This window comes from Dendrobates tinctorius, unplaced genomic scaffold, assembly GCF_039654945.1.
Source record: "Dendrobates tinctorius isolate UK_male_01 unplaced genomic scaffold, ASM3965494v1 ptg000223l, whole genome shotgun sequence".
Lineage (NCBI taxonomy): Eukaryota > Metazoa > Chordata > Amphibia > Anura > Dendrobatidae > Dendrobates > Dendrobates tinctorius.
The window spans coordinates 5,909,292-5,931,583 of NW_027361890.1; the positions used below are offsets into that span (position 1 = coordinate 5,909,292).

The window sequence follows — 22,292 nt, forward strand, 5'->3', positions numbered from 1 at the left end:
GGGGAGAGCGGGAGAGGACTGGGGAGAGCGGGAGAGGACTGGGGAGAGCGGGAGAGGACTGGGGAGAGCGGGAGAGGACTGGGGAGAGCGGGAGAGGACTGGGGAGAGCGGGAGAGGACTGGGGAGAGCGGGAGAGGACTGGGGAGAGCGGGAGAGGACTGGGGAGAGCGGGAGAGGACTGGGGAGAGCGGGAGAGGACTGGGGAGAGCGGGAGAGGACTGGGGAGAGCGGGAGAGGACTGGGGAGAGCGGGAGAGGACTGGGGAGAGCGGGAGAGGACTGGGGAGAGCGGGAGAGGACTGGGGAGAGCGGGAGAGGACTGGGGAGAGCGGGAGAGGACTGGGGAGAGCGGGAGAGGACTGGGGAGAGCGGGAGAGGACTGGGGAGAGCGGGAGAGGGGTGTCAGGAGTAGGAGAGGCCTGGGGAGAGCAGGAGAAAGGTGTCAGGAGCAGGGGAGGTCTGGGGAGAGCTGGAGAGAGGGGTCAGGAGTAGGAGAAGACTGGGGAGAGTGGGAGAGGGGTGTCAGGAGTAGGAGAGGCCTGGGGAGAGCAGGAGAGGGGTGTCAGGAGTAGGAGAGGCCTGGGGAGAGCAGGAGAGGGGTGTCAGGAGTAGGAGAGGCCTGGGGAGAGCAGGAGAGGGGTGTCAGGAGTAGGAGAGGCCTGGGGAGAGCAGGAGAGGGGTGTCAGGAGTAGGAGAGGACTGGGGAGAGTGGGAGAGGGTTGTCAGGAGTAGGAGAGGACTGGGGAGAGTGGGAGAGGGTTGTCAGGAGTAGGAGAGGACTGGGGAGAGTGGGAGAGGGTTGTCAGGAGTAGGAGAGGCCTGTCAGGAGTAGGAGAGGACTGGGGAGAGAGGGAAAGGGGTGTCAGGAGTAGGAGAGGACTGGGGAGAGCGGGAGAGGGGTGTCGGGAGTAGGAGAGGACTGGAGAGAGAGGGGGAGGGGTGTCAGGAGTAGGAGAGGACTGAGGAAAGCGGGAGAGGGGGTGTGATGAGTGGGAGAGGACTGGGGAGAACGGGAAAGGGGTGTCAGGAGTAGGAGAGGACTGGGGAAAGGGGTGTCAGGAGTAGGAGAGGACTGGGGAAAGGGGTGTCAGGAGTAGGAGAGGACTGGGGAAAGGGGTGTCAGGAGTAGGAGAGGACTGGGGAAAGGGGTGTCAGGAGTAGGAGAGGACTGGGAAGAGGTGACAGGAGGCGGAGAGGACTGGGAAGAGCGGGAGAGGGGTTTCAGGAGTAGGAGAGGACTGGGGAGAGCGGGAGAGGGGTGTCAGGTGTAGGAGAGGACTGGGGAGAGCAAGAGAGAGGTGTCAGGAGTAGGAGAGGCCTGAGGAGAGCGGGAGAGGGGTGTCAAGAGTAGGAATGGATGTGAGGACGGCTAGGGAACACTTAGGCGCAGTCAGCTGAACAATATATCCAATCCACAAATGACAGAAGGCATAAACAATACAGTAAGACCCTAATCCTCTTACCATCGTTATTCTGGAGAAGAATGGCCAGAATTTCACTGCAGTACAGTTTGTTGGCATCAAACGGTAGCTTGGCCTACATGCCAGAAAAAATTCAGGAATTAGCTTGTTGGCAGTCACAAAACACACAGAGCAGCGAGGAGGGAATATATGAAATTATAATGCAGGAAGAACGCTGGGTATCTACACTACACGGAGACTGCGGCCAGGGAGCATCGCATCCATCACAGCAGCCAATGATTGGCAAATGGGTCGCATGGCTTGTGTTAGATTTATCATTACAGAATACAAGATGCTTGTGACTTTGCTGCCACAAACTTAAAGGGGTATTCCCATCTCCAAGATCCTATTCCAATATATAATAGGTGTAATAATATTAGCAAATCCCTCCAATTAGAAATGTAGTATAGTTCTTCTGATTCCATATGTCTCTTTCCTCATCTGTGGGCCTTGCAGGACCTCAGGAGAAATTGCACAACACATTTTGGGGTCCATTTTCTACTGTTACCCTTGTGAAAGTAAAAAAAAATTGTGGCTAACTTTTTGTGAAAAAAAGCAAAATGTTCATTTTTTCATTCCACAGTCCACTAATTCCCGTGAAGCCCCTGAAGGGTTAATAAACTTCTTGAATATGGTTTTGAACACCTTTGGGGGTGCAGTTTTTATAATGGTGTCACTTTTGGGTATTTTCTGTCATATAGACCCCTCAAAGTGACTTCAAATGTGATGTAGTCACACAAAAAATGGATTTGTAAATTTTTTTGGAAAAATGAGAAATCGCTGGTCAACTTTTAACACTTATATCTTTCTAACAAAAAATATGTTTAAAAAATGATGCAGATGTAACGTAGACAAGTGGGAAATGTTATTTATTAACTACTTTGTGTGGTATAACTGATTTAAGGGCATAACAATTTAAAGTTTGAAAATTGCTAAATTTTCTAACATTATGTCAAATTTTTTATATTTTTACAACTATACACAACTCATATAGACCAAAATTTACTACTAACAAAGTACAATATGTCACAAAAAACAGTCTCAGAATCAGTGGGTGGGATCCATTGAAGAGTTCCAGAGTTATGACTAGAGATGAGCAAATTTGATCAGGTCAGGGCTTATTCGGCGAGCTCTAGCGCTTACTGAATAAGCTGCAGAGGGAACCCGGCTTCCTGGTTTGCGCCGGCTGATCAGCGCCGCAGCTGCATGTGTCGTGGCTGTGAGACAGTCACAGCACATGCATGGAGAGCCCAACACACAGGCCATCCATACACGTGTTGTGACTGTCACAGAGCTGCGAAACATTCAGCTGATCAGCCAGCGCGCTCCAGGAAACCGGGGTTCCCTCTGCAGCTTATTCAGGAAGCGCTAGAGCTCGCCGAATAAGCCCTGACCTGATCAAATTCGTTCATCTCTAGTTACGACCTCAAAGTGATAGTGGTCAGATTTAAAAAAAATTTGGCCTGGTCATAAAGGTGAAAATTAGCTCTAAGGGGTTACTAGGAGAATCGGCACACAGATGAGAATAGGACATGCTCAGTCTAACAGAAAGGAAACGGAGCTGTGTATAAAACGGACGTGTACAAAGAGAAACGTAACGCTATGGGTTTGTGTGTTGTTACCGAGAAAATAAAACGACCAGCACACAGACGTGTCACACGATGTGTCAATGTAGCCTAACAGAGACTTTTACAATACGGAGTTCTGGTAGCAACGATGTATTCTGGAACATGGGCTGTTTCACATGCGTCTATCCCTGCTGTGCCATGGACAGGGTACAGACGGCTTCCATTACAGACCTCCTCCTGCTAAGCATCATGGTCAGAGCGAAGGGGACCCTTCCACATACCTTTAACCTCTTCAGCAGCCACTGCAGCAATCCTTGCTGTGCCGCCTCAGAACATATCTCCGGGCGAAATTCGGTCATGTTTTCAATGATTGCTGAAGGGAGAAGCAGGACGTTACTTAACCCTAGTGTTTCCACCATCTACTTTCTCATTTCTCAATCAAGAACCAAACAAACAGTAATTGGGAACAAACCTATACACAACACACTGCGAGTACCTGCACTCCTACAACTTACCCGGGCTCAGTGTTGTGACATCATTTCCGTTCTGGTAGATGAAAGAGGCCATTACCTCCCTCTCTCATTTGTCTAGTGTCCCCTTCTGGTTAGCTAGATCACAATGGATCATTGGTCAGCCAACCTGTAACATTGCCTAGGAATAGCCATGTAAGCAATTCCCACAACATAACCTTAGGAATGTGTCCAAGATGGGATCACACTGCAGGCGGTGACTGCGGGGCCCATTTCTCTTTGTGTAACCACTTAGACACCCTGGTCAATAGCTACTGACTGTGACACCTATGGGGTAAGCGGCCATGATTGGACTTCCTTTGATTGCTGTAAGTCATCAGTATACCACAGCCATTACCCAGGGCGCACACAGACTTTGTTCCTGATTTCGCTCCCTACACACACACACTTGCAAACAGGAGGTTTTTTCTTCTCAGGAGTTGGAACGTAACTTTAAAGTGAACCTGTCACCCCCCCAGGCGTTATTAAGTAAAAGAGCCACCTTGTGCAGCACTAATGCTGCATTCTGTCAAGGTGGCTCTGTTTCTTAGCTTCTGTTCCACCGCAGAAATAATCGTTTATAAAATTGTTCAAAAATACCTGAAATTTGACAGGGGGGCAGGTCTTTCCCCCTCTGACAGACGCCTCGCATCCATCAGTCATTTTGTATTTGGCGCCGCCTCCTCAGTGTTCTTTTGAAATGCTGGCACCTGCGCTGTACTATAGTTTCATGGGCATGCGCAGTTAACGCTACCCGACGTGCCCGTGCTCTCAGATCACATCCCAGCCTTCATATCGCGCTGCCACAGATCCCACCCCGCAGTCGCTTATGAGTTATTCACACTGCGGGGCTGGGAATCTCAGGCATGCGCAGTAGTTATCTGCGGCTCTCAGTATCTTTTCCATCTGTCCTGACCATGCGATGGACACTGGTACTCTATGATAACTGTACTGTAGGAAGCCGAGCCCCCGAGTCGCCATCACCACAACAGATTTGTATCAGCGGCCGTACCAAGAGTGTTGTGCACGCCATCTGCTTCCTCCTTCGTGGTTTCATCAAGACGCTCCAGATTCTGCACCAGCAGGGCGATCACTTGTCCTTCCACCTGAGGATCAGCAAAGCCATCTCCAGTTTTACAAGCAGTATTGCATTCATCCTGACTGGGATGATTTAGCGAATCCTGCTTTGAGCAGGGGGTTGGACTAGATGGCCCAGGAGGTCCCTTCCAACTCTACGATTCTATGATTCTATGATTCAGTAATGTGCTCCTATAGGGTTACTCACCAAGGCGTCTATAAGGACCTGGGCTCCCTCCTCGCTCTCATGTAAAGTATCTATATCCGTCAGCTCTTGCAGCAAGTCAACCACAGCAATACAAACATGTGGCCCGCTAAGGAAGGAACGTTCTGTGCGGGACATGAATCAGAAAGCGAGGATAAAAGGAAACGACAGTATCCGCCATTGTGTATCACACTTTCTGTATGCATTTCCCACAGTGGACACATCCTCTCTTATAAGTACCCAGGAGGAGCCATTACGTATTCGCTGGAATGGGAGCACATACAGCACTGTAACAAACCACGCACCCGTGAGTCCGGCACCACAAAACTAGAGATTTATCCACTGGAAGTAACCTATTCCGAACGATAGCAAGCAGAGATCTTGAGAACTGTCAGGAATATATACAGAAACCACGATAAAATATTGCATAACATTTCCCCGCACATAGGTTTAATTAACCATAATGCCCCTTTAACTGTGAGGGTGAACATACTGTAGTGCAGCGGTAGCTCACTAATGCAGTAACGAGGCAGTGACCCAGCAAAGTTTAAAGCAAAAGTCTCTTTAACGTGTTTACTTTGCACAATGTTAATGTCCAACTCATAAATGTGCAGCATTAATGTCCAGTTCACATAAACACAGCACACGATATCCTCCGGATCACAGCCGGGCACATATCCTCTTAATTAGTCACTAAACACGCTAGTCCTCCTCTGACCAATTCCCGTGGGTGACTGCACCGCTGTGTTAATGTCTCTTTATTCACAGCATTTCACAGTACACAATATCCTCCAGTTTACAGTCACTTAACACGCTAGTCATCCTCTGACCAGTTGCCACGTCTCCGCTCCCCTCGCTGTTTGGCTCCGCTGGCCTGTGTTGCCTCGCACAGGTGGAGCGCTGCAGAGCCGACTGCTCTGTCCTCCTCCAAACACCAGACTGACACTTACTCTGACCCTGACTCACCCAAACCCTTCACTGCAAGGCTTTTAACAAAGAAACCTGTGGCCTTCAGCCACATGGAAAACCCGGGCCTGGAATGAAACGGACTGCATAACTTCATCCTGCAGTCTGTTTCACAACACAACATCCCAGAGCAGGTTTTCCCTACATTTGCCTTGGACACTTGCATGTCCAAGAGGACACTTGCATGTCCAAGAGTACACTTTTTATTATTTCTAGTCTGCATTGCAGTCACTGCTACGCCCGAGACTGCCATGCACCCCTATGGCCTTCATACGCCTCCATGCACATCCTGGGGAGAACAAACAGCGACCCCTACCTGTGACACAGGTCACTGCCTCACAATACAAGTACATCTATTTTGTCATATCTATTCAGAAACTAAAAGGGAAGGTTTCCCTATAAGCTGCATTAGTAGTGTTAAGAAAAAAACTAAACTGTGCATAACATACCCTGCCCAGGTCCAGTGCCAAGTCTCACCCACTACTCCCCAGTGTCTGTTGATGTCACGTCAACAGTGCAGCAGTCAATGAATTAGCTAAGACGTGGCCTAGGCTTGCGCCGTCTACATAGGATGAGGCACTGAGCTCAAATGTCTGCATCAATGTCTCGTCAGAGCTGTCAACAACGCCACAGTCACTGAGTGCAATGGTTAAGACTCAATGCAGGATCCAAGCAAAGTAAAGCACATTTCAGCTTTTACTGCTAATGAAGCTTATAGGAAAAACTGTTCTGAAAGGGAACAGTCCTTTTATTTAACGGGGTATTCCCATCTCCAAGATCCTATCCCAATATGTAGTAGGTGTAATAATATTAGCAAATGCCTCCAATTAGAAATGTAGTATAGTTCTTCTGATATGCTATGTCCCTTATCATGTAGGCTATTGCAGTAGCTTGGGTGTCCATGGTTACAACCACTCATATAGTGAGTTAGACAGCTCTTAGTGGTTGTAACCATGGATACGTAAGCTACTGCAATGCTCAACATGAGTTAAGCGACATAGAGAATCTGAGGAACTATACTACATTTCTAATTGGAGGTATTTACCATTATTAATACAACGCCTACTAGATATTGGGACAGGATCTTGGAGATGGGAATACCCCTTTAAATAATCCAAATGTTTATACCACCATATTCCATAGTGTTGTACACAGAACAAATCGTCTCCCATCAGTCTCTCTTTCACATGGTCTTACAATCTCTAGCCCACCTTGACAACCACGACACTTTCGCAGGAAGCGATGCTCATGCTATTTTTTTTAAGAGGTGATTATGATGATGAACAATCATTTTCACTCGTAGAAATGGGAAAAAAAAAAAAAAAAAAAGATTTGTGCCAGACCCAACATCCTGCATATTCCAGGTCCACAATAATTCCATGCCCACCATAACACTCAACATTATATTGAAAAGTGAAAGGATATCAGTGTTTTCATGCCCCAGCAATCCCAGCAATGACTGCACCGCATTCAGCTCCACCAGCAAGTGATACAGGTCCGGTATGGTGGCGATCACGTGCATCTCCTGTATGATGTCGTTCAGGTCCAGCTCAGACTCCATGAACCTGCCAGTGCAAAGAGGAAGAGTCTGGTGATCGCAGCCAAGGGCAGCAGGTCCGCAAGGCTCAGTTATATAACACAAAGGTTTGCTCACTTTTCGGGGTTGTCTGGGAATTTAATTCGCAGCTCCTGGTTCTTATAAGATCTCTTCTCAAAAGTCAGAATCATCCTCTTCACTGCACTTTCATCCAGAGGCTCCACCTAACAAGGACAAATATTAGCACCCCTTAAATAGATCTCCTCGAAACACAAAGGGTCCTGCTCTAGAGACATAATTGTGCAGTAATGAAGGTACCTGATGAAATACTAAGTACTTAAAGGGGTATTCTAATTTGGTCACATCGTGTATAGGATTCCTGCTAGGTTGTGTGCCCTATCGCCACGTTGCCCATTGCACACATACAGGGCCAGGCAGATGCGACTGGTGATCTTACAGTCAGCGTTCCTTCCCGGGCAAGTGTAGAGACAGTACCATGATGCTTCACAGTAGCAGTGCTCACACCAAGCCACTCCTACAGCCCACTCCAATAACCAATCAGCTGCTTCTTTATGTGCGGTCTATGCAAATTAGCTGCACGTAAAAAACTTCCAAATATTCAGACCAGAACTTAGAAACATGAAAACCTGTCACATATGACAGAGAAGACAGGTGATTCCATCCTGTTTAGAGAAACGCATCGCTGAAATATTTTATGTCTAATCTGTCTGTATCTTATGAATTGTAGATTTTATTTCTGTACATTATGGGGGCAGCTATTGAGCCTAGCATATTTCAGAGCCTCACAGCAGCCACATGGAGACTTGGAGCTGTCAACTGGTTAAGACTTTTACACGACACAAATCTAGGCATGCTCTGTAATCTGTGCAGAGGACATTGTGCAGGGAGGGCAGAGGAGGTGAATGGAGACAATCAGGTATCCTGTATATAGGTGTTATCTGTCAGTGCAATCTTGCCTGTGATGATAAAGAGATGACTACTATAAAACAGTCTTGGCAAAACAGGAACTATCAGCCTATTAGTGGCCAGAGTGAAAGTGCCAAGATTTTTTTAGTTTAACCTCTTCCTGCATTAGGACATGAAATAACAGTGAAGGGGTTCGCAATTGTGGAGGGGACTCCTTCCACATGCAGGAGATAACAGCTATATTATATGGCCAACTTATGGTACAGCTGTAAACCATTTAAAGAGAACCTGTCACCAGAAAAACGGCTATAAACCTGCAGATATGGGGTTAATCTGCAGGTTAATAATGTTAATAACATGCCTGGCACCTGCACTTAACTGAACACTGTGGGGAGAAAATGAACTTTATTCCCCCGGCAGTGTTCTGGTTTCAGTCACAAGGGGGCACAGATTCCCAGTTCCGTAAAGTGTTAAAACACAATAGTAAAAATATTTATTACGTTTTTTTTTTTTTTTAATTCATTGCAAAACAGTTAAAATATCGGAGTCAAATTATAGTAGTAGGTAACATTTCTATAATGATGTGTTGTTCCCTATACCAAGGGTCTTTGCTGCAGCAATGAAATTCAGGGTTTCGCAGGGGAGGAGACCTTTTCAGGGGGGCACCCGCAATTCTGAAGTTGGGAGTCCCTGACCGCCACTACTCACCTCCTCGTCATCAGCACTACCCACGCCATCAGTTGTTTTCCGCTCATCCTCTTGTTGTGCCTTCTCTTCATCACGGGCCCAGTTCCGACCACCTCTTTCTTTTCTTGGAGGTTTCACCTCATCTGGGTCTTCTTCTCGCCCCCTTTTAGCGCCTCTGTCAGGCTTAGGAGAGAAAAAGGGAAAAAAATGAGCATTAAACAGGATTAAATAGCAAATATGAGCTACAGAGAGACGAACAGGAAAACCTACAGGTCTGTAAGACGGAGGTACCATGTCCTGTCATACAGGTCTGTGCATATGAATGGTCATATATAAAATATACCGAGTCAAAGGATATCTAATGTTATGTTCCCACAATGAGTTTCTGATGATGTATTTTCGCATTTTCTTCCAGTTAAAGTAAAATGAAAGGGATTTATAGATATCTCTGTCCTCTGTGCATTTTACGCTGAATCAACTGACCTGCGGTGCGTGTATGAAATCCACAACATGTCATTTGCTCTTGCAGATATGCTGAGTTTTATGTGCTGAATTTCCTTACGGAATTGAATAAGTGTGGAAAATCTACAGGTAAAAAACGCTTCTCTGTTTTTAGCGAGTTACTGCTTCGGAAAAGCACTCAAAACCCACATAATCCGCACAACTGAATCAATAAAGTTTTGACAAGGCCAAATACCAGGCAGTAGCAACAAGCAATCAGCTTCATTTAAAATATGACACACCAAAAAAAAAGACAAAAAAAGCAGTCAAAAACACAAGGAAAAAATGCTAGGAAACAGATTTAGACTATGTGCACACGCTGCAGATTTTGATGCATTTCCGCAGCGTTTTTGGATGCACGGAATTGCATCAAATATGCAGTGTAGTGCACAGCCAATGTGAAATTGAGATTGGTTGTGCACATGCTGCGGAAAAATACACGCGGATTTGCAGCGTTTTATTTTCCGCAGCATGTCAATTCTTTTTGCGGATGTGCAGCGTTTCAGCACCCATTGACTTCCACCGAGTCAGGCAAATCCACAGCAAAACCACAGGTGTAAAGAGATGTACGGTTTTCCTGCGGAATTGCGTGCGAGAAATGATGCCGATTGGGAGGAGGAAGAGTGTGTGGGCGGAGACTGTGTGTGTGGTGAATATATGCATGTCTGTGTGTCTGCTACAGTGGCAGCTAGCCGATGATGGGACAGTAATAGTCCCATCATCTGACTAGTGTGTTCAAGTGTTAAAAAAAACCAAAAAACAAACACACACATACAGTACATACTCACCATACAGCTAATCCCCGACGCCCTCGATCACCTGTAAAAAAAAATAAAATAATAAAGCAATAGTATACTTCCTGTACTGATTGTCCCACGACGATCTCCCGTGGAGAGCTGTCACATCGGCAGAGGTGACCACTCTCCAGGGGCTTCGGTGATACAATGACTGCAGGTATCCTCCCGCAGTGTATTACTCAAAGGTCAATGGAGATCAGGCTGTCACTTGCGGCACCGCTGTGTGGGAAAATTCTCACGCAGCACTGCCGTAAAGTGAGAGCATGAACTCCAGTGAACCCTCAGTGATACCACTGCAGGAGCCTATAGATGACAGTTCTATAGGGGAGATCATCGTGGGACACTCGGTAGTAAATGGATTATGTCAGAATAGGGAGTATACTGTTGGTTTATTAATTTTTTTTTTTTTTTTTACAGGTGATCAAGGGTGTCGCATGGATTAGCAGAACAATAAAGATGGCAAACTGTTTAGCGGTTTATTTCAATAAAATACTTTATTCTGGCTGTGTGTTTATTTAACCCTTTCACAACTATAGGATTAGTAATGCATAGGTATCTCATTAACGCCTCACCATTACTAAGCCGGGCTTGATGTCACCTTACAATACAAAGGTGACATCAACCCCACAAATATTACCCCATATGCCACCGCTACACGGCAGTGGGAAGAGAGAGGCTAAGTGCCGGAATTGTTGCATCTTAGAGATGCGCCAATTCTGGGGCGGCTGAAAGCTGGTGGTTGTAGCCTGGGGGGGGGCAATATCCATGGCCCCTTCCTAGGATATTAATATCAGCCCACAGCTGTCTGCATAGCCTTTTCTGGCTATTACTTAGGCTATGTGCACACGGTGCGGATTCTGCTGCATTTCCGCAGCGGTTTTGGCCCTGCGGAAACGCAGCAGTTCCGCAGACCAAGTACAGTACAATGAAACCCTATGGGTTTTCAAAAACGCTGTGCTGACGGAGCGTTTTTTTCCGCGCTGTTTTGCTGCGGTTTACAAACCGCAGCATGTCAATTGTTTGGGCGGTTTCCGCAGCGGTTTCACACCTTTAATATAGTAGAGGTGTGAAACCGCAGGGCAAAAACCGCAGGGCAAACCGCAGGTCACTTTACCTGCGGTTCCGCGCGGAAAAACCGCAGGTGAATCTGCAGCTTGTGCACTTAGCCTTATAGGGGGACCCAACGTAGTTTTTTTTTTTGGGGGGGAGGGGGGTCCCCCTATTTTAATAGCCAGTAAAGGCTAAATATACAGCTGAGGGCTAAAATTCATAAGCCTGGGAAGATCCATGGGTATTAACCCCTTCTTAGGCTATAAACATCGACCTCCAGTCGCTGGCTTTCCCTCTCTGGCACAGAAAATTGTGCGGGAGCCCACACCATTTTTTTTTCTAAGTTTTTTAGAATAAACAGATATTGCGTCTAGGGCCGGGGTCACACTTGCAAGAAACTCGCACAAGTCTCGCACCTCAATAACCGACACTGCTGCCGGCACTTGGGACTGGAGTGTGCGGCTGCATGTATTTCTATGCAGTTGAACGCTCCGATCCGAGTGCTGGCGGCAGTGCCGGGTATTGAGGTGTAAGACTCATGCAAGTTTCTCACAAGTGTGACCCTGGCCCAACACAGATTTTGTGTGTGTGTATGTGTGTCTTTATTTAACTCTTTATGTACCATTTTATTATGTTTATTACTAAATATCGGGCTTGGATTATCTATCCATCTATAGATGAATCGATCTACAGGTAGGTAGATAGATTACGTATGGATATCTATCTGTAGATCTATCTGTGTGTGTAAAAGAGTATGGAGTATATAAAAGAGGTTGGACAAGGAAATAACATCACAACTTTTTCTTGTTAAACAATATATCTTTATTTAGCTTGCAAAAACGCATACAAATCTGCATGAAAATCTGCATAAAAAAGTGGGGATTATCTACAGGCAGAATCTGTGCAGAAAATTCCACAGGCAAATCTACAACGTGTGCACATACCCATACCTAATAGGTGCAGAAAATCTGCAAAATCAAATACTTATGGTGGGAACATAGCCTTATACAACCATAGCATTGCTATGCCTGGCACATATAGCTCCGGTATGGAGACAAGACAAACATCAAACAGTTCGATAAAGCAGCAAAGAAAAGCCACTTAATATTCAACTCGGCCCGAATAACAAAGCTGAACGCTAAATGCGAGCAATCAAATGTGCGGTGTGGGGTTACAGAGCAAGACCAAGCTTGTTCTGGATGCAAATGGTAATTTGCCAATTAATAATTCATGGCCCTCATTAGACAGTCACTAATCTTGGCCTGCCAGCTTACACTGGCGCGCAGATGAAGTACTGGGATTTGGTGTAAGTGGATCCCCTCTGTCCGCTCATCTCCCTGCTCAGAGGCTAGTTTATAGGGTTTAATTAAAATTATTAATTACACGAAAAGACCAATCTTATCTTCTGGAGACAGATTTGGAGGCTGTGCGGAGCAGATGATATGCCAATGCTCAGACTTTCTGGGTCCATACGCCCTGCCCGTGTATGGCTAGACCACCATTTACTGATAAAGGGTCTGCAATAATCCCAGAAAGGTTAATGTTTCATCCTATAATTTCCATGATCCGCTTTCGCCGCCCCGAGTGTGATTATTTGAGCGGTAGACTGGTTCAGATACTGAAGTGTCCACTATGTGCTGCACCGCACGCCACAAATAAAAGGAAAACTGCTCTTTAACACCTTCTCCCTTTATGTAAAGGATGCTACTTTCTACTGTCATGTTCTCAGGCTGCTGCACCAATGTGACAATGAATGCTCGGCTTGACGACGCACTAAACCTGAAAGTTCCCATTAACTACATCCTCTTGAGTCGTACACCCAAGTCCCGAAGATATGGGGGGGGGGGGAATGTCAGGTGGGATCAACATACAGGAGCGCCGCTTTAACTCAGGGTTTACCATCTGTCCCTGCAGTGGCATAGATGAGGTGAAAATCTGTCTGGATATTTTATGCCAGAATTTCATAGTTCGGGTAAGAAAAATGATCTGATCTGATGTAGTGTCAGTAAATGAAGGCATAAATCGCTACGATATGCCACCACTTACCAACCCTTGGGACCTTCCCTAATCCTGAGAATGAAAGCGAGTTGGCATAGTGTTGCGTCCTCCTCGCCATTTCTTCCCTGCGAGACCATTTCCACCCATAAGCCGCAAAACGGTGATCTCAGAGGTCAGATCCCTAGCGATCATACAGTGAAGGCATAAACTAATATTAGGGCTAGGAATATTGCCTCTAAGGAAAACATCCCCGCATACAGAGTCGGACGGAGCCTGGACATCAGCCCACAAAATCCACAGTGGATACTGACACAAGTGGCAGTACCAGAAGACTTTGTGCAAGAGGCCTGATGCCTTCAATGAGGCTAGAAATCCAGATCTAATGTCTGACAAAGCAACGAGATTCAAGTAGGGCTACGCTAACCATCATTTGGTCAGAAAGACGTGGGCTGCATCAGATTTTAATTTTTTTCTCAACATTATTGGTTTTTCTTCAGATAATTACTAGCATTTTTTATTTATGAAGGGATTACATTTCTAGCGCAGAATAGGAAAGTGTCCTTAATATTTAACCCCTTAGGCATCGAGAAAGTCTTTGAACTTTCATTTTTTCCCTCCCCTTCTTCCGAGAGCCGCAACTTTTACTATTTTCCCAACTGACAAAACCATGTGAGGGCTGGGTTTTTTTTTGTGGGCCTAGTTGTATTTTTTAATTATATCGTAGGTTTTTATCATACTATATATAGGAAAATAGGAAAAAAATATTCCCAGAAAAATTATGGAGGGAAAAACCCCAGCAACTACACAATTGTTTTTTGGATTTCTTTTTCTCTTCTTCATTCTACAGTAAAAATGACCTGGAAATGTGATTCTTAAGGTCAGTACAAATACAGTGATACCAAACTTCATAAAAAAAATAAAAAAGAAATTTGCTTGATTTGTCATTTTCCAAAACGTGGAAGAGGTTTTTGCATGTGACCTGATGAGTTTTTTATACTATTTTAGGGAAGATAAAACTCTTTGATCTGCATTTTTGTGGCGTTGCGGCAGCCAAAAACCTGTAATTCTAGCAGCTCAAATTTTTTCCACTTTTTTACAGATCTGGTTAATTAATTTTATATTTTGATAGACTGAATAAATATGTATAGTTTTTTTTACATATCTTTTTTGTTAACTGGAAAACAGTGTAGATTCAAATTTTTATAAACTTTCTTTACTTTTTACTTTGTTAGTCCCTTTAGGGGACTTGTACCTGCAATTGTTTGATCGCTTCTACTTTATACAACAATAGCGCAGTATTGCTGCATATAGTAAAACTCACGGCTTTCTACAATCACATAAGTGATCACATGACCGGCACGGGGGCGTTCAACCGGCCCCCGACTTTCATGGCAACCGATCGGTTCCCTGCGATTGCGTCACAGGAAATCCGATAGCCATCTGAACTAACATCTGGGTTGGATCACGGAGCGTAGAAGCCGCTAACAGCAATTCACTGCAGCATTTAAGACGTTAAGGCTATGTGCACACGTTGCGGATTTTGATGCGTTTCTGCAGTTTTTGGATGCGCGGAATTGCATCCAATCCACAGTGTAGTACAGTACCAATGATAGTCAATGGAAATTTGAGAACTGATGTGCACATGCTGCGGAAAAATCCGTGTGGATTCGCTGCGTTTTTTTTCCACAGCATGTCAATTCTTTGAGTGGATTTGCAGCGCTTCCGCACCCACTGACTATACATTGAGTAAGACAAATACGCACATCAAAAAACGCATGACAATCTGCACGCATTTTGGCCTGCTTTTTGTGCCAAGAGGTGCAGATTCTGTGCGGAAAATTCCACAGGTCAATCTGCAACATGTGCACATACCCTAATAGCAGTGATTGACGGGAACGCCAATCGCTGCCCTTATAGTCAGATGTCAGCTATGTATTACAGCCAGTATCTACCTGTGTGGAGCTGGCTATGCCTCTGTGTCACAAGCTCCATGATGGATATAGCCGACATGTGGCATTAAGAGGTTAAAGGAATTCTCTGCTGAAAACAAGTTATCACCTATCCACTGGAAGGACAACTTATTAACCAGTGGGGGTCGGACTGCTGGGACCCGCACCAGTGGGTAGAATGGAGCAGCAGTGCACACGTTCATCTGACCCTATGGGGCTGCCCAACGCTGCGGTGAGCTTTTTGCCCACACAGAGAATGAATGGCACAGCGGTCGACCAAGTGCACTGCTGCCACTCTAGTCTCACAGAGATATAGATACCCCCCACCCCAAAGATTGAGATTCTGTAAGTCAGTAGCTGCTTTCCCAATGATAAAAGTTGATTAAACAGTGAGAAGAGCTCATTCTATGGGGTTTGGGCTCAGTAAATTTTTCACTACATCCGGCGCCATTTTATTGAAGTCCTTCACACAGGACGCTGACTCACTGCACACGCGCAGCCCACACAATGACAGTAGCGGCGTGGAATTTTGAAAAGGAGGCAGATCACTGAATAATTAGTGGCCTGTACAAGAGGAAGAGAACGCCGGTGAGAACCAGAAGAAGACCCTGCCCCCCCCAATGTTACACACAGAAGAAGTCATTTTATAAAAATGTCACAAGGTATTCGTCAGCCACTGAGCGGATCCCTTCACATCAGGTATCATATTAATCCCCATCACAGAGCTATTATGGGGCTAAAACCTGCTGACCGATTCTCTTTGAAACCTCAAACCTCCCCAACAATGGAGGAAAAAACTAAGAAGTGAAATAGATGTTAAAACACCACTCCAGCGCTTTTTTTATGTCAGTGCTGGAGTGCTGCCACTAATGTCCGTTCCCTGCTCCTAGCCTTATACTTACCAGCCGCTGTCTTCTGCTCTTGCTTGCTCTGCTCCGGTCTCATGCCGCCATCTGGTGAACACAACTTCTGTCTGACCAGAAGACACAGGTATCAGTCACCCACTCTCAGTCTATGACAGCCACGATCTGGCCTCAGTCAGGCTCCCATAGACTTACATTGAATAGAGACCTGTGGGTCACTGAGCATACACTGGAGCGATCCGGCAGGTCACAACCTGCAGAACGACCAACCAGGCCCGCCAGCCTTCATCTCCATGTGATGGACGTCCTGATCATCAGGAGGGCACCACTGGAGCATATGATCTTTCACCCGGGATGTCGGTCCAATAAGACAATCTATTTAGAGAGGGGCTGATATTTATTGGGGGCTACGTTAGCTACGGCTGTAGAGGAGTGGCCTTTATGATGAATCTGATGTCCATTTTGTCTCTCTAATTAGAAGAAAGGTGATTGAGTTGTATCAGTATGATTGCTCTGCAGTGCATAATGAGGACAGCTTAGGCGCTCACTGGTTAATTATTCTTGTTATATGTTGTAGCCAGGGTTGTGGAGTCGGTAAGCCAAACCTGCGACTCCGACTCCTCAATTTCCCTTACACCGACTCCAACTCCGACATATATTGCTTATATTTAAGTGAAAAAATTATTGTAGTGCAATGTGAACATCAGACATTTAATCATTTTTATGATACAATAATCAAGATGTTTAGAACATAATATATATTTATTGGAATACAACTTTAGAACACAAAAAACTGTAATAAATTGTAAATATGTAATACACTATGTAATATCGATTACATATATACAGTACAGACCACAAGTTTGGACACACCTTCTCATTCAGAGTTTTCTTTTATTTCAAGACTATGAAAATTGTAGATTCACTCTGAAGGCACCAAAACTATTAATTAACACATGTGGAATTATATAATTAACAAAAAAGTGTGAAACAACTGAAAATATGTCTTATATTCTAGGTTCTTCAAAGAAGCCACCTTTTGCTTTGATTACTGCTTTGCACACTCTTGGCATTCTCTTGATGAGCTTCAAGAGGTAATCACCGGAAATGGTCTTCCAACAGTCTTGAAGGAGTTCCCAGAGATGCTTAGCACTTGTTGGCCCTCTTGCCTTCACTCTGCGGTACAGCTCACCCCAAACCATCTCGATTGGGTTCAGGTCTGGTGACTGGAGGCCAGGTCATCTGGCGTAGCACCCCATCACTCTCCTTCTTGGTCAAATAGCCCTTACACAGCCTGGAGGTGTGTTTGAGGCCATTGTCCTGCTGAAAAATAAATGATGGTCCAACTAAACGCAAACCGGATGGAATAGCATGCCGCTGCAAGATGCTGTGGTAGCCATGCTGGTTCAGCATGCCTTCAATTTTGAATAAATCCCCAACAGTGTCACCAGCAAAGCACCCCCACACTATCACACCTCCTCCTCCATGCTTCACGGTGGGAACCAGGCATGTAGAGTCCATCCGTTCACCTTTTCTGCGTCGCACAAAGACACGGTGGTTGGAACCAAAGATCTCAAATTTGGACTCATCAGACCAAAGCACAGATTTCCACTGGTCTAATGTCCATTCCTTGTGTTCTCTATCCCAAACAAGTCTCTTCTGCTTGTTGCCTGTCCTTAGCAGTGGTTTCCTAGCAGCTATTTTACCATGAAGGCCTGCTGCACAAAGTCTCCTCTTAACAGTTGTTGTAGAGATGTGTCTGCTGCTAGAACTCTGTGTGCCATTGACCTGGTCTCTAATCTGAGCTGCTGTTAACCTGCGATTTCTGAGGCTGGTGACTCGGATGAACTTATCCTCCGCAGCAGAGGTGACTCTTGGTCTTCCTTTCCTGGGGCGGTCCTTATGTGAGCCAGTTTCTTTGTAGCGCTTGATGGTTTTTGCCACTGCACTTGGGGACACTTTCAAAGTTTTCCCAATTTTTCGGACTGACTGACCTTCATTTCTTAAAGTAATGATGGCCACTCATTTTTCTTTACTTAGCTGCTTTTTTCTTGCCATAATACAAATTCTAACAGTCTATTCAGTAGGACTATCAGCTGTGTATCCACCAGACTTCTGCACAACACAACTGATGGTCCCAACCCCATTTATAAGGCAAGAAATCCCATTTATTAAACCTGACAGGGCACACCTGTGAAGTGAAAACCATTTCCGGTGACTACCTCTTGAAGCTCATCAAGAGAATGCCAAGAGTGTGCAAAGCAGTAATCAAAGCAAAAGGTGGCTACTTTCAAGTACCTAGAATATAAGACATATTTTCAGTTGTGTCACACTTTTTTGTTAATTATATAATTCCACATGTGTTAATTCATAGTTTTGATGACTTCTGAGTGAATCTACAATTTTCATAGTAATGAAAATAAAGAAAACTCTTTGAATGAGGCGTGTCCAAACTTCTGATCTGTACTGTGTGGATATATATATATATCACTATGACTTATCTCAGCTAAGACAAAGCCTAGATCCTCAGGCTACATCCACACCATGGGTGTAGCCAGGATCAAACCTGGGTGGGGCAGAAACTCATACTGCACACCTCAGCTGCTGCAGAACCTCATACTTCACACCCCTACACTTGAAAATAAAGCCTGCACCTTAAGAAGATGTGGTGATGAATGCAGTCTATTTATTCCAACTATCAACTGATGTTACTGAAGACGAGCAATGCCTGTCCTGGGCGTCCTTTTGGGCAGCTATGAAATGTACCTGACTGGTGCTAAAAAAAAAAAAAAGGAGTGTTAGTCTGTGTGCTATCCGGCTTTCATTTTTTTTTGGTACAGATAAGATATAGACAGATATGGATATATAGATAGAGCAGATTTCTATTCTGCTTTTGCTATTGAAAACATTATCTATGAGCTCAAAAACCTTTCAGGTGATGCATTTTTTAAAAAGCTGATCGGCTTTTGCAGCTGAAAAACATATCCTCAAAAAACGCAGGAAAAACGCCGTGTGTGAATGTAGCCTTAGATCAGGAATATAACAGCCATTTATAGGACGTTTCATAACTTTCCCAAATTCCTATGAAAAAATATTCAGCACATTCTGCATTGAACTACTGTACCCAATTTATTATATATTTTAGGAGTCGGAGTTGGTCCATTTTATACCAACTCCGACTCCACCAAAATCAGCACCGACTCCACAGCCCTGGTTGTTGTAGCCCCCGTTTAGTCACGTGAAGCGGTGGTGGTCCTGGTCCTAAGGCGCCAAGTGCTAGGCAATCAGCCCATAGACTTTCTATAGGGGCCGCACATCTCTCCAGGATGGAACGAGCACTTCTGCCCCTTGGGTCACGAGATCTTGAGAGACCTCTTCTGGTAAATCAAAAGATCGTGACCCTGCAAGATCAGACATACCGGGCATAGTGCGCGACACTACAGGCAGCCTGGTTTCTAATAAAGGGGAGGGCAGAGATTTGGACACATTTATCAAGTGACATAAACGTAATAAAGCAGTAATTGCATTAGGCTATGTGCACACGCTGTGGAATGGGGTGCGGATTTGGCCGTGCGGATTTTGTAAAATCTGTAGGTAAATCTATGGGTCAAAAGACCTGCGGTTTTACCTGCGGATTGGCCTGCGGTTTTTCATCTCCACAATGGAGGAGATGGCAAACCGCAGCGGAATCCGCAGAAAGAATTGACATGTCAATTTTTTCTGCGGTTTCAAAACCGCAGGAAAACAATGCGGGAAAATCTGCACCGTCTACACTGTGGTTTTTTATTCCCATAGGAATAATGGTACTGTACACCGCAGCAGAATCCGCAGCGTGTGCACACACCCTAAAAGGGATAGTTCCTCTAGGAGAAGCCGCCTGTCACATGGATCACACTAGCGCCCATTCATTCACTGGCACCATGTGACATCACAGCGATCGGGGTCACTGCGGGGTCGGCACTAGGCAGCGCCCACCTGCTATGTATACACTAATATATATATATTGCATACACATACCAGCATACATACACAGGGTGGGGAACATGACTACTGTGCCAGCTGGTTACATACTGTGATGTGAATGCACACACACATATAATAACCTGCTGCTAGGTACTGTGTGCAGAGATCATCCATCAGCGCACACACTACAAGTCCCAGCAGGCAGTGATTACATACACGTCCATAATGTCCGGCACATACCGCAGATAACCCCGGTTCTGTACCTGATACCGCAACAACTCCCCAACATCCATGGCCGAAGCAAGTCCTCAGCGGCTCCGGGGAGGGATGACGTCACAGGAAGGGGCGGCGCCTCCCCACAATGCAGCGCTCCTGCCAGGAAGAAGCAGCAGAGCTCTGCACAGCAGCACACGTGGGTTGTTGTAACTGAGAAGTGAGGAAGAGTACAGGAGGAGAGAGATGTGTATAGATGAGAGGAGCTGCAGAACAATGTGTATACATGAGAGGAGCTGCAGAACGATGTGTATAGAGGAGCTGAATGATGGAACTGTAAAGATCAAAGGTGTAAGGAGCTGCAGGATTGGGCTGTGTATACAGCTCTGGCAAAAATTAGGAGACCACTGCACAGTTTTATAAAAATCAGCTTCTCTACATGTCTGACAGCCATTCCAGTGCCAGTTGAATTCCAACCAGAGGACACCTCATACTACTTAATGTGCTTCTGATTAGGTGATCACCTAAACCAAATCTTAGTTAATGAAGGAAAGTATAAAATACCCTGCTGTGGTGTTCACAATCCTGTTGCAATAGGACAAGCTGGATGGCAAAACAAGTGCTAGTAATATCCCTAAAGTAATAGGAATGAAAAAATAACTTTTAACCATGCCAAAGAAGTTGATAAGAAAAGTCTTGAGTGAGGAAAAGAAGGGCTCAATTCTGGCTTCACTAGTAGAGGGATACAGTGAGCATCATACTCCCTCCATCCTTAAAAGTTCTAAGTCGGCAGTCCATTACAACAAGGTCAAGCAGCAGACATTGGGGACAACAAAGCTACAGACCGGCAGAGGGCGAAAACGACTGCACTGACCGGGATAACCGTCATCTTATTTGAATGTCACTCAGCAACCACAGTATAACATCAACTGACCTACAAACGGAATGGCAAATGGCAGCTGGGGTGAAGTGCACGGCAAGAACAGTTCGTAACAGGCTCCCAGAGGCAGGGCTCAAGTCATGTAAAGCTACAAAAAAGCCTTTCATCAATGAGAAGCAAAGGAGAACCAGGTAGAAGTTTGCCAAAGAAGAGGCAGTGTGCCCACGTAAGCGTTTTGGAAGCGTTTGTCCCCGTCAAAATGCTTAAAAAACGCATACAAGAAGCATCTCATTCATTTTAAATGAATTCTGCACTTTTTGTGCACATTGATGCGTTTTTTTCTGCGAAAAAAACGCTTTGCGGTAAAAAATGCAGCATGCTCATTCATTTTGCGGAAAAGTCCGCGTATTTAGCTATTTTCTGTGGCTCGGAAAAAAATGCATAAAAAACGTGTGGTTTTTGTGCAGAAAACGTGCGCGTTTTCTGGGAATAAGTTCGGTTTTGAAGCAGAAATTTTTTGCATACGTGGGCCCATAGCCTAAGGATTGGCCCATAGAGGACTGGACTAGGGTAATTTCTGATGAGTCTAATTTTCAGCTTTGCCCAACACCTGATCGTCTAATGGTTAGACGGAGACCTGGAGAGGTGTACAAGCCACAGTGTCTTACACCCACTATGAAATTTGGTGGAGGATCGGTGATGATCTGGGGATGCTTCAGCAAGGCTGGAATTGGGCAGGTTAATCTTTGCGAAGGACGTATGAATCAAGCTGCGTACAAGGTTATCCTGGAAAAACAGTTGATTCTGTTAACCAACTCTAAGCTAACTTTAAGCATGCCATCATACATCCACTGCTTAAAAAACCATCCCTTGGCCAAAACTGTGCCGCTAACTAAAGACCTGTCTCTAATCTTCCCTTCATCTCTAAACTCCTGGAACGCCTGGTCCACTCCCATCTTATCCGCTATCTCTTTGATAACTCTCTTCTTGACCCTCTCCAATCCGGTTTCTGCTCTTTACACTCTACTGAAACTGCCCTCACTAAAGTCTCTAATGATCTACTAACAGCTATATCAAATGGTCATTACGCCATGCTAATTCTCTTGGATCTCTCTGCAGCATTCAACACTCTGGATCATCAGC

At 45.3% G+C, this 22,292-nt stretch overlaps 1 protein-coding gene across 1 annotated transcript in view; it reads right to left on the bottom strand.

Moving 5' to 3' along the window:
* CTNNBL1 (catenin beta like 1) overlaps positions 1–20,478 on the bottom strand; it is a 30,395-nt gene extending 9,917 nt beyond the window's left edge. Inside the window, exons 1-8 of the mRNA XM_073555275.1 lie at positions 20,320–20,478; positions 8,957–9,118; positions 7,439–7,545; positions 7,210–7,349; positions 4,822–4,919; positions 4,549–4,642; positions 3,309–3,400; positions 1,463–1,535 (exon numbers count right to left, since the gene is read on the bottom strand). Of these exons, the coding sequence (XP_073411376.1) occupies positions 1,463–1,535; positions 3,309–3,400; positions 4,549–4,642; positions 4,822–4,919; positions 7,210–7,349; positions 7,439–7,545; positions 8,957–9,118; positions 20,320–20,349 (796 nt within the window). The 5' untranslated portion in view covers positions 20,350–20,478. The remainder of the gene's footprint in view (positions 1–1,462; positions 1,536–3,308; positions 3,401–4,548; positions 4,643–4,821; positions 4,920–7,209; positions 7,350–7,438; positions 7,546–8,956; positions 9,119–20,319) is intronic.
* Positions 20,479–22,292: the final 1,814 nt, after the last annotated feature.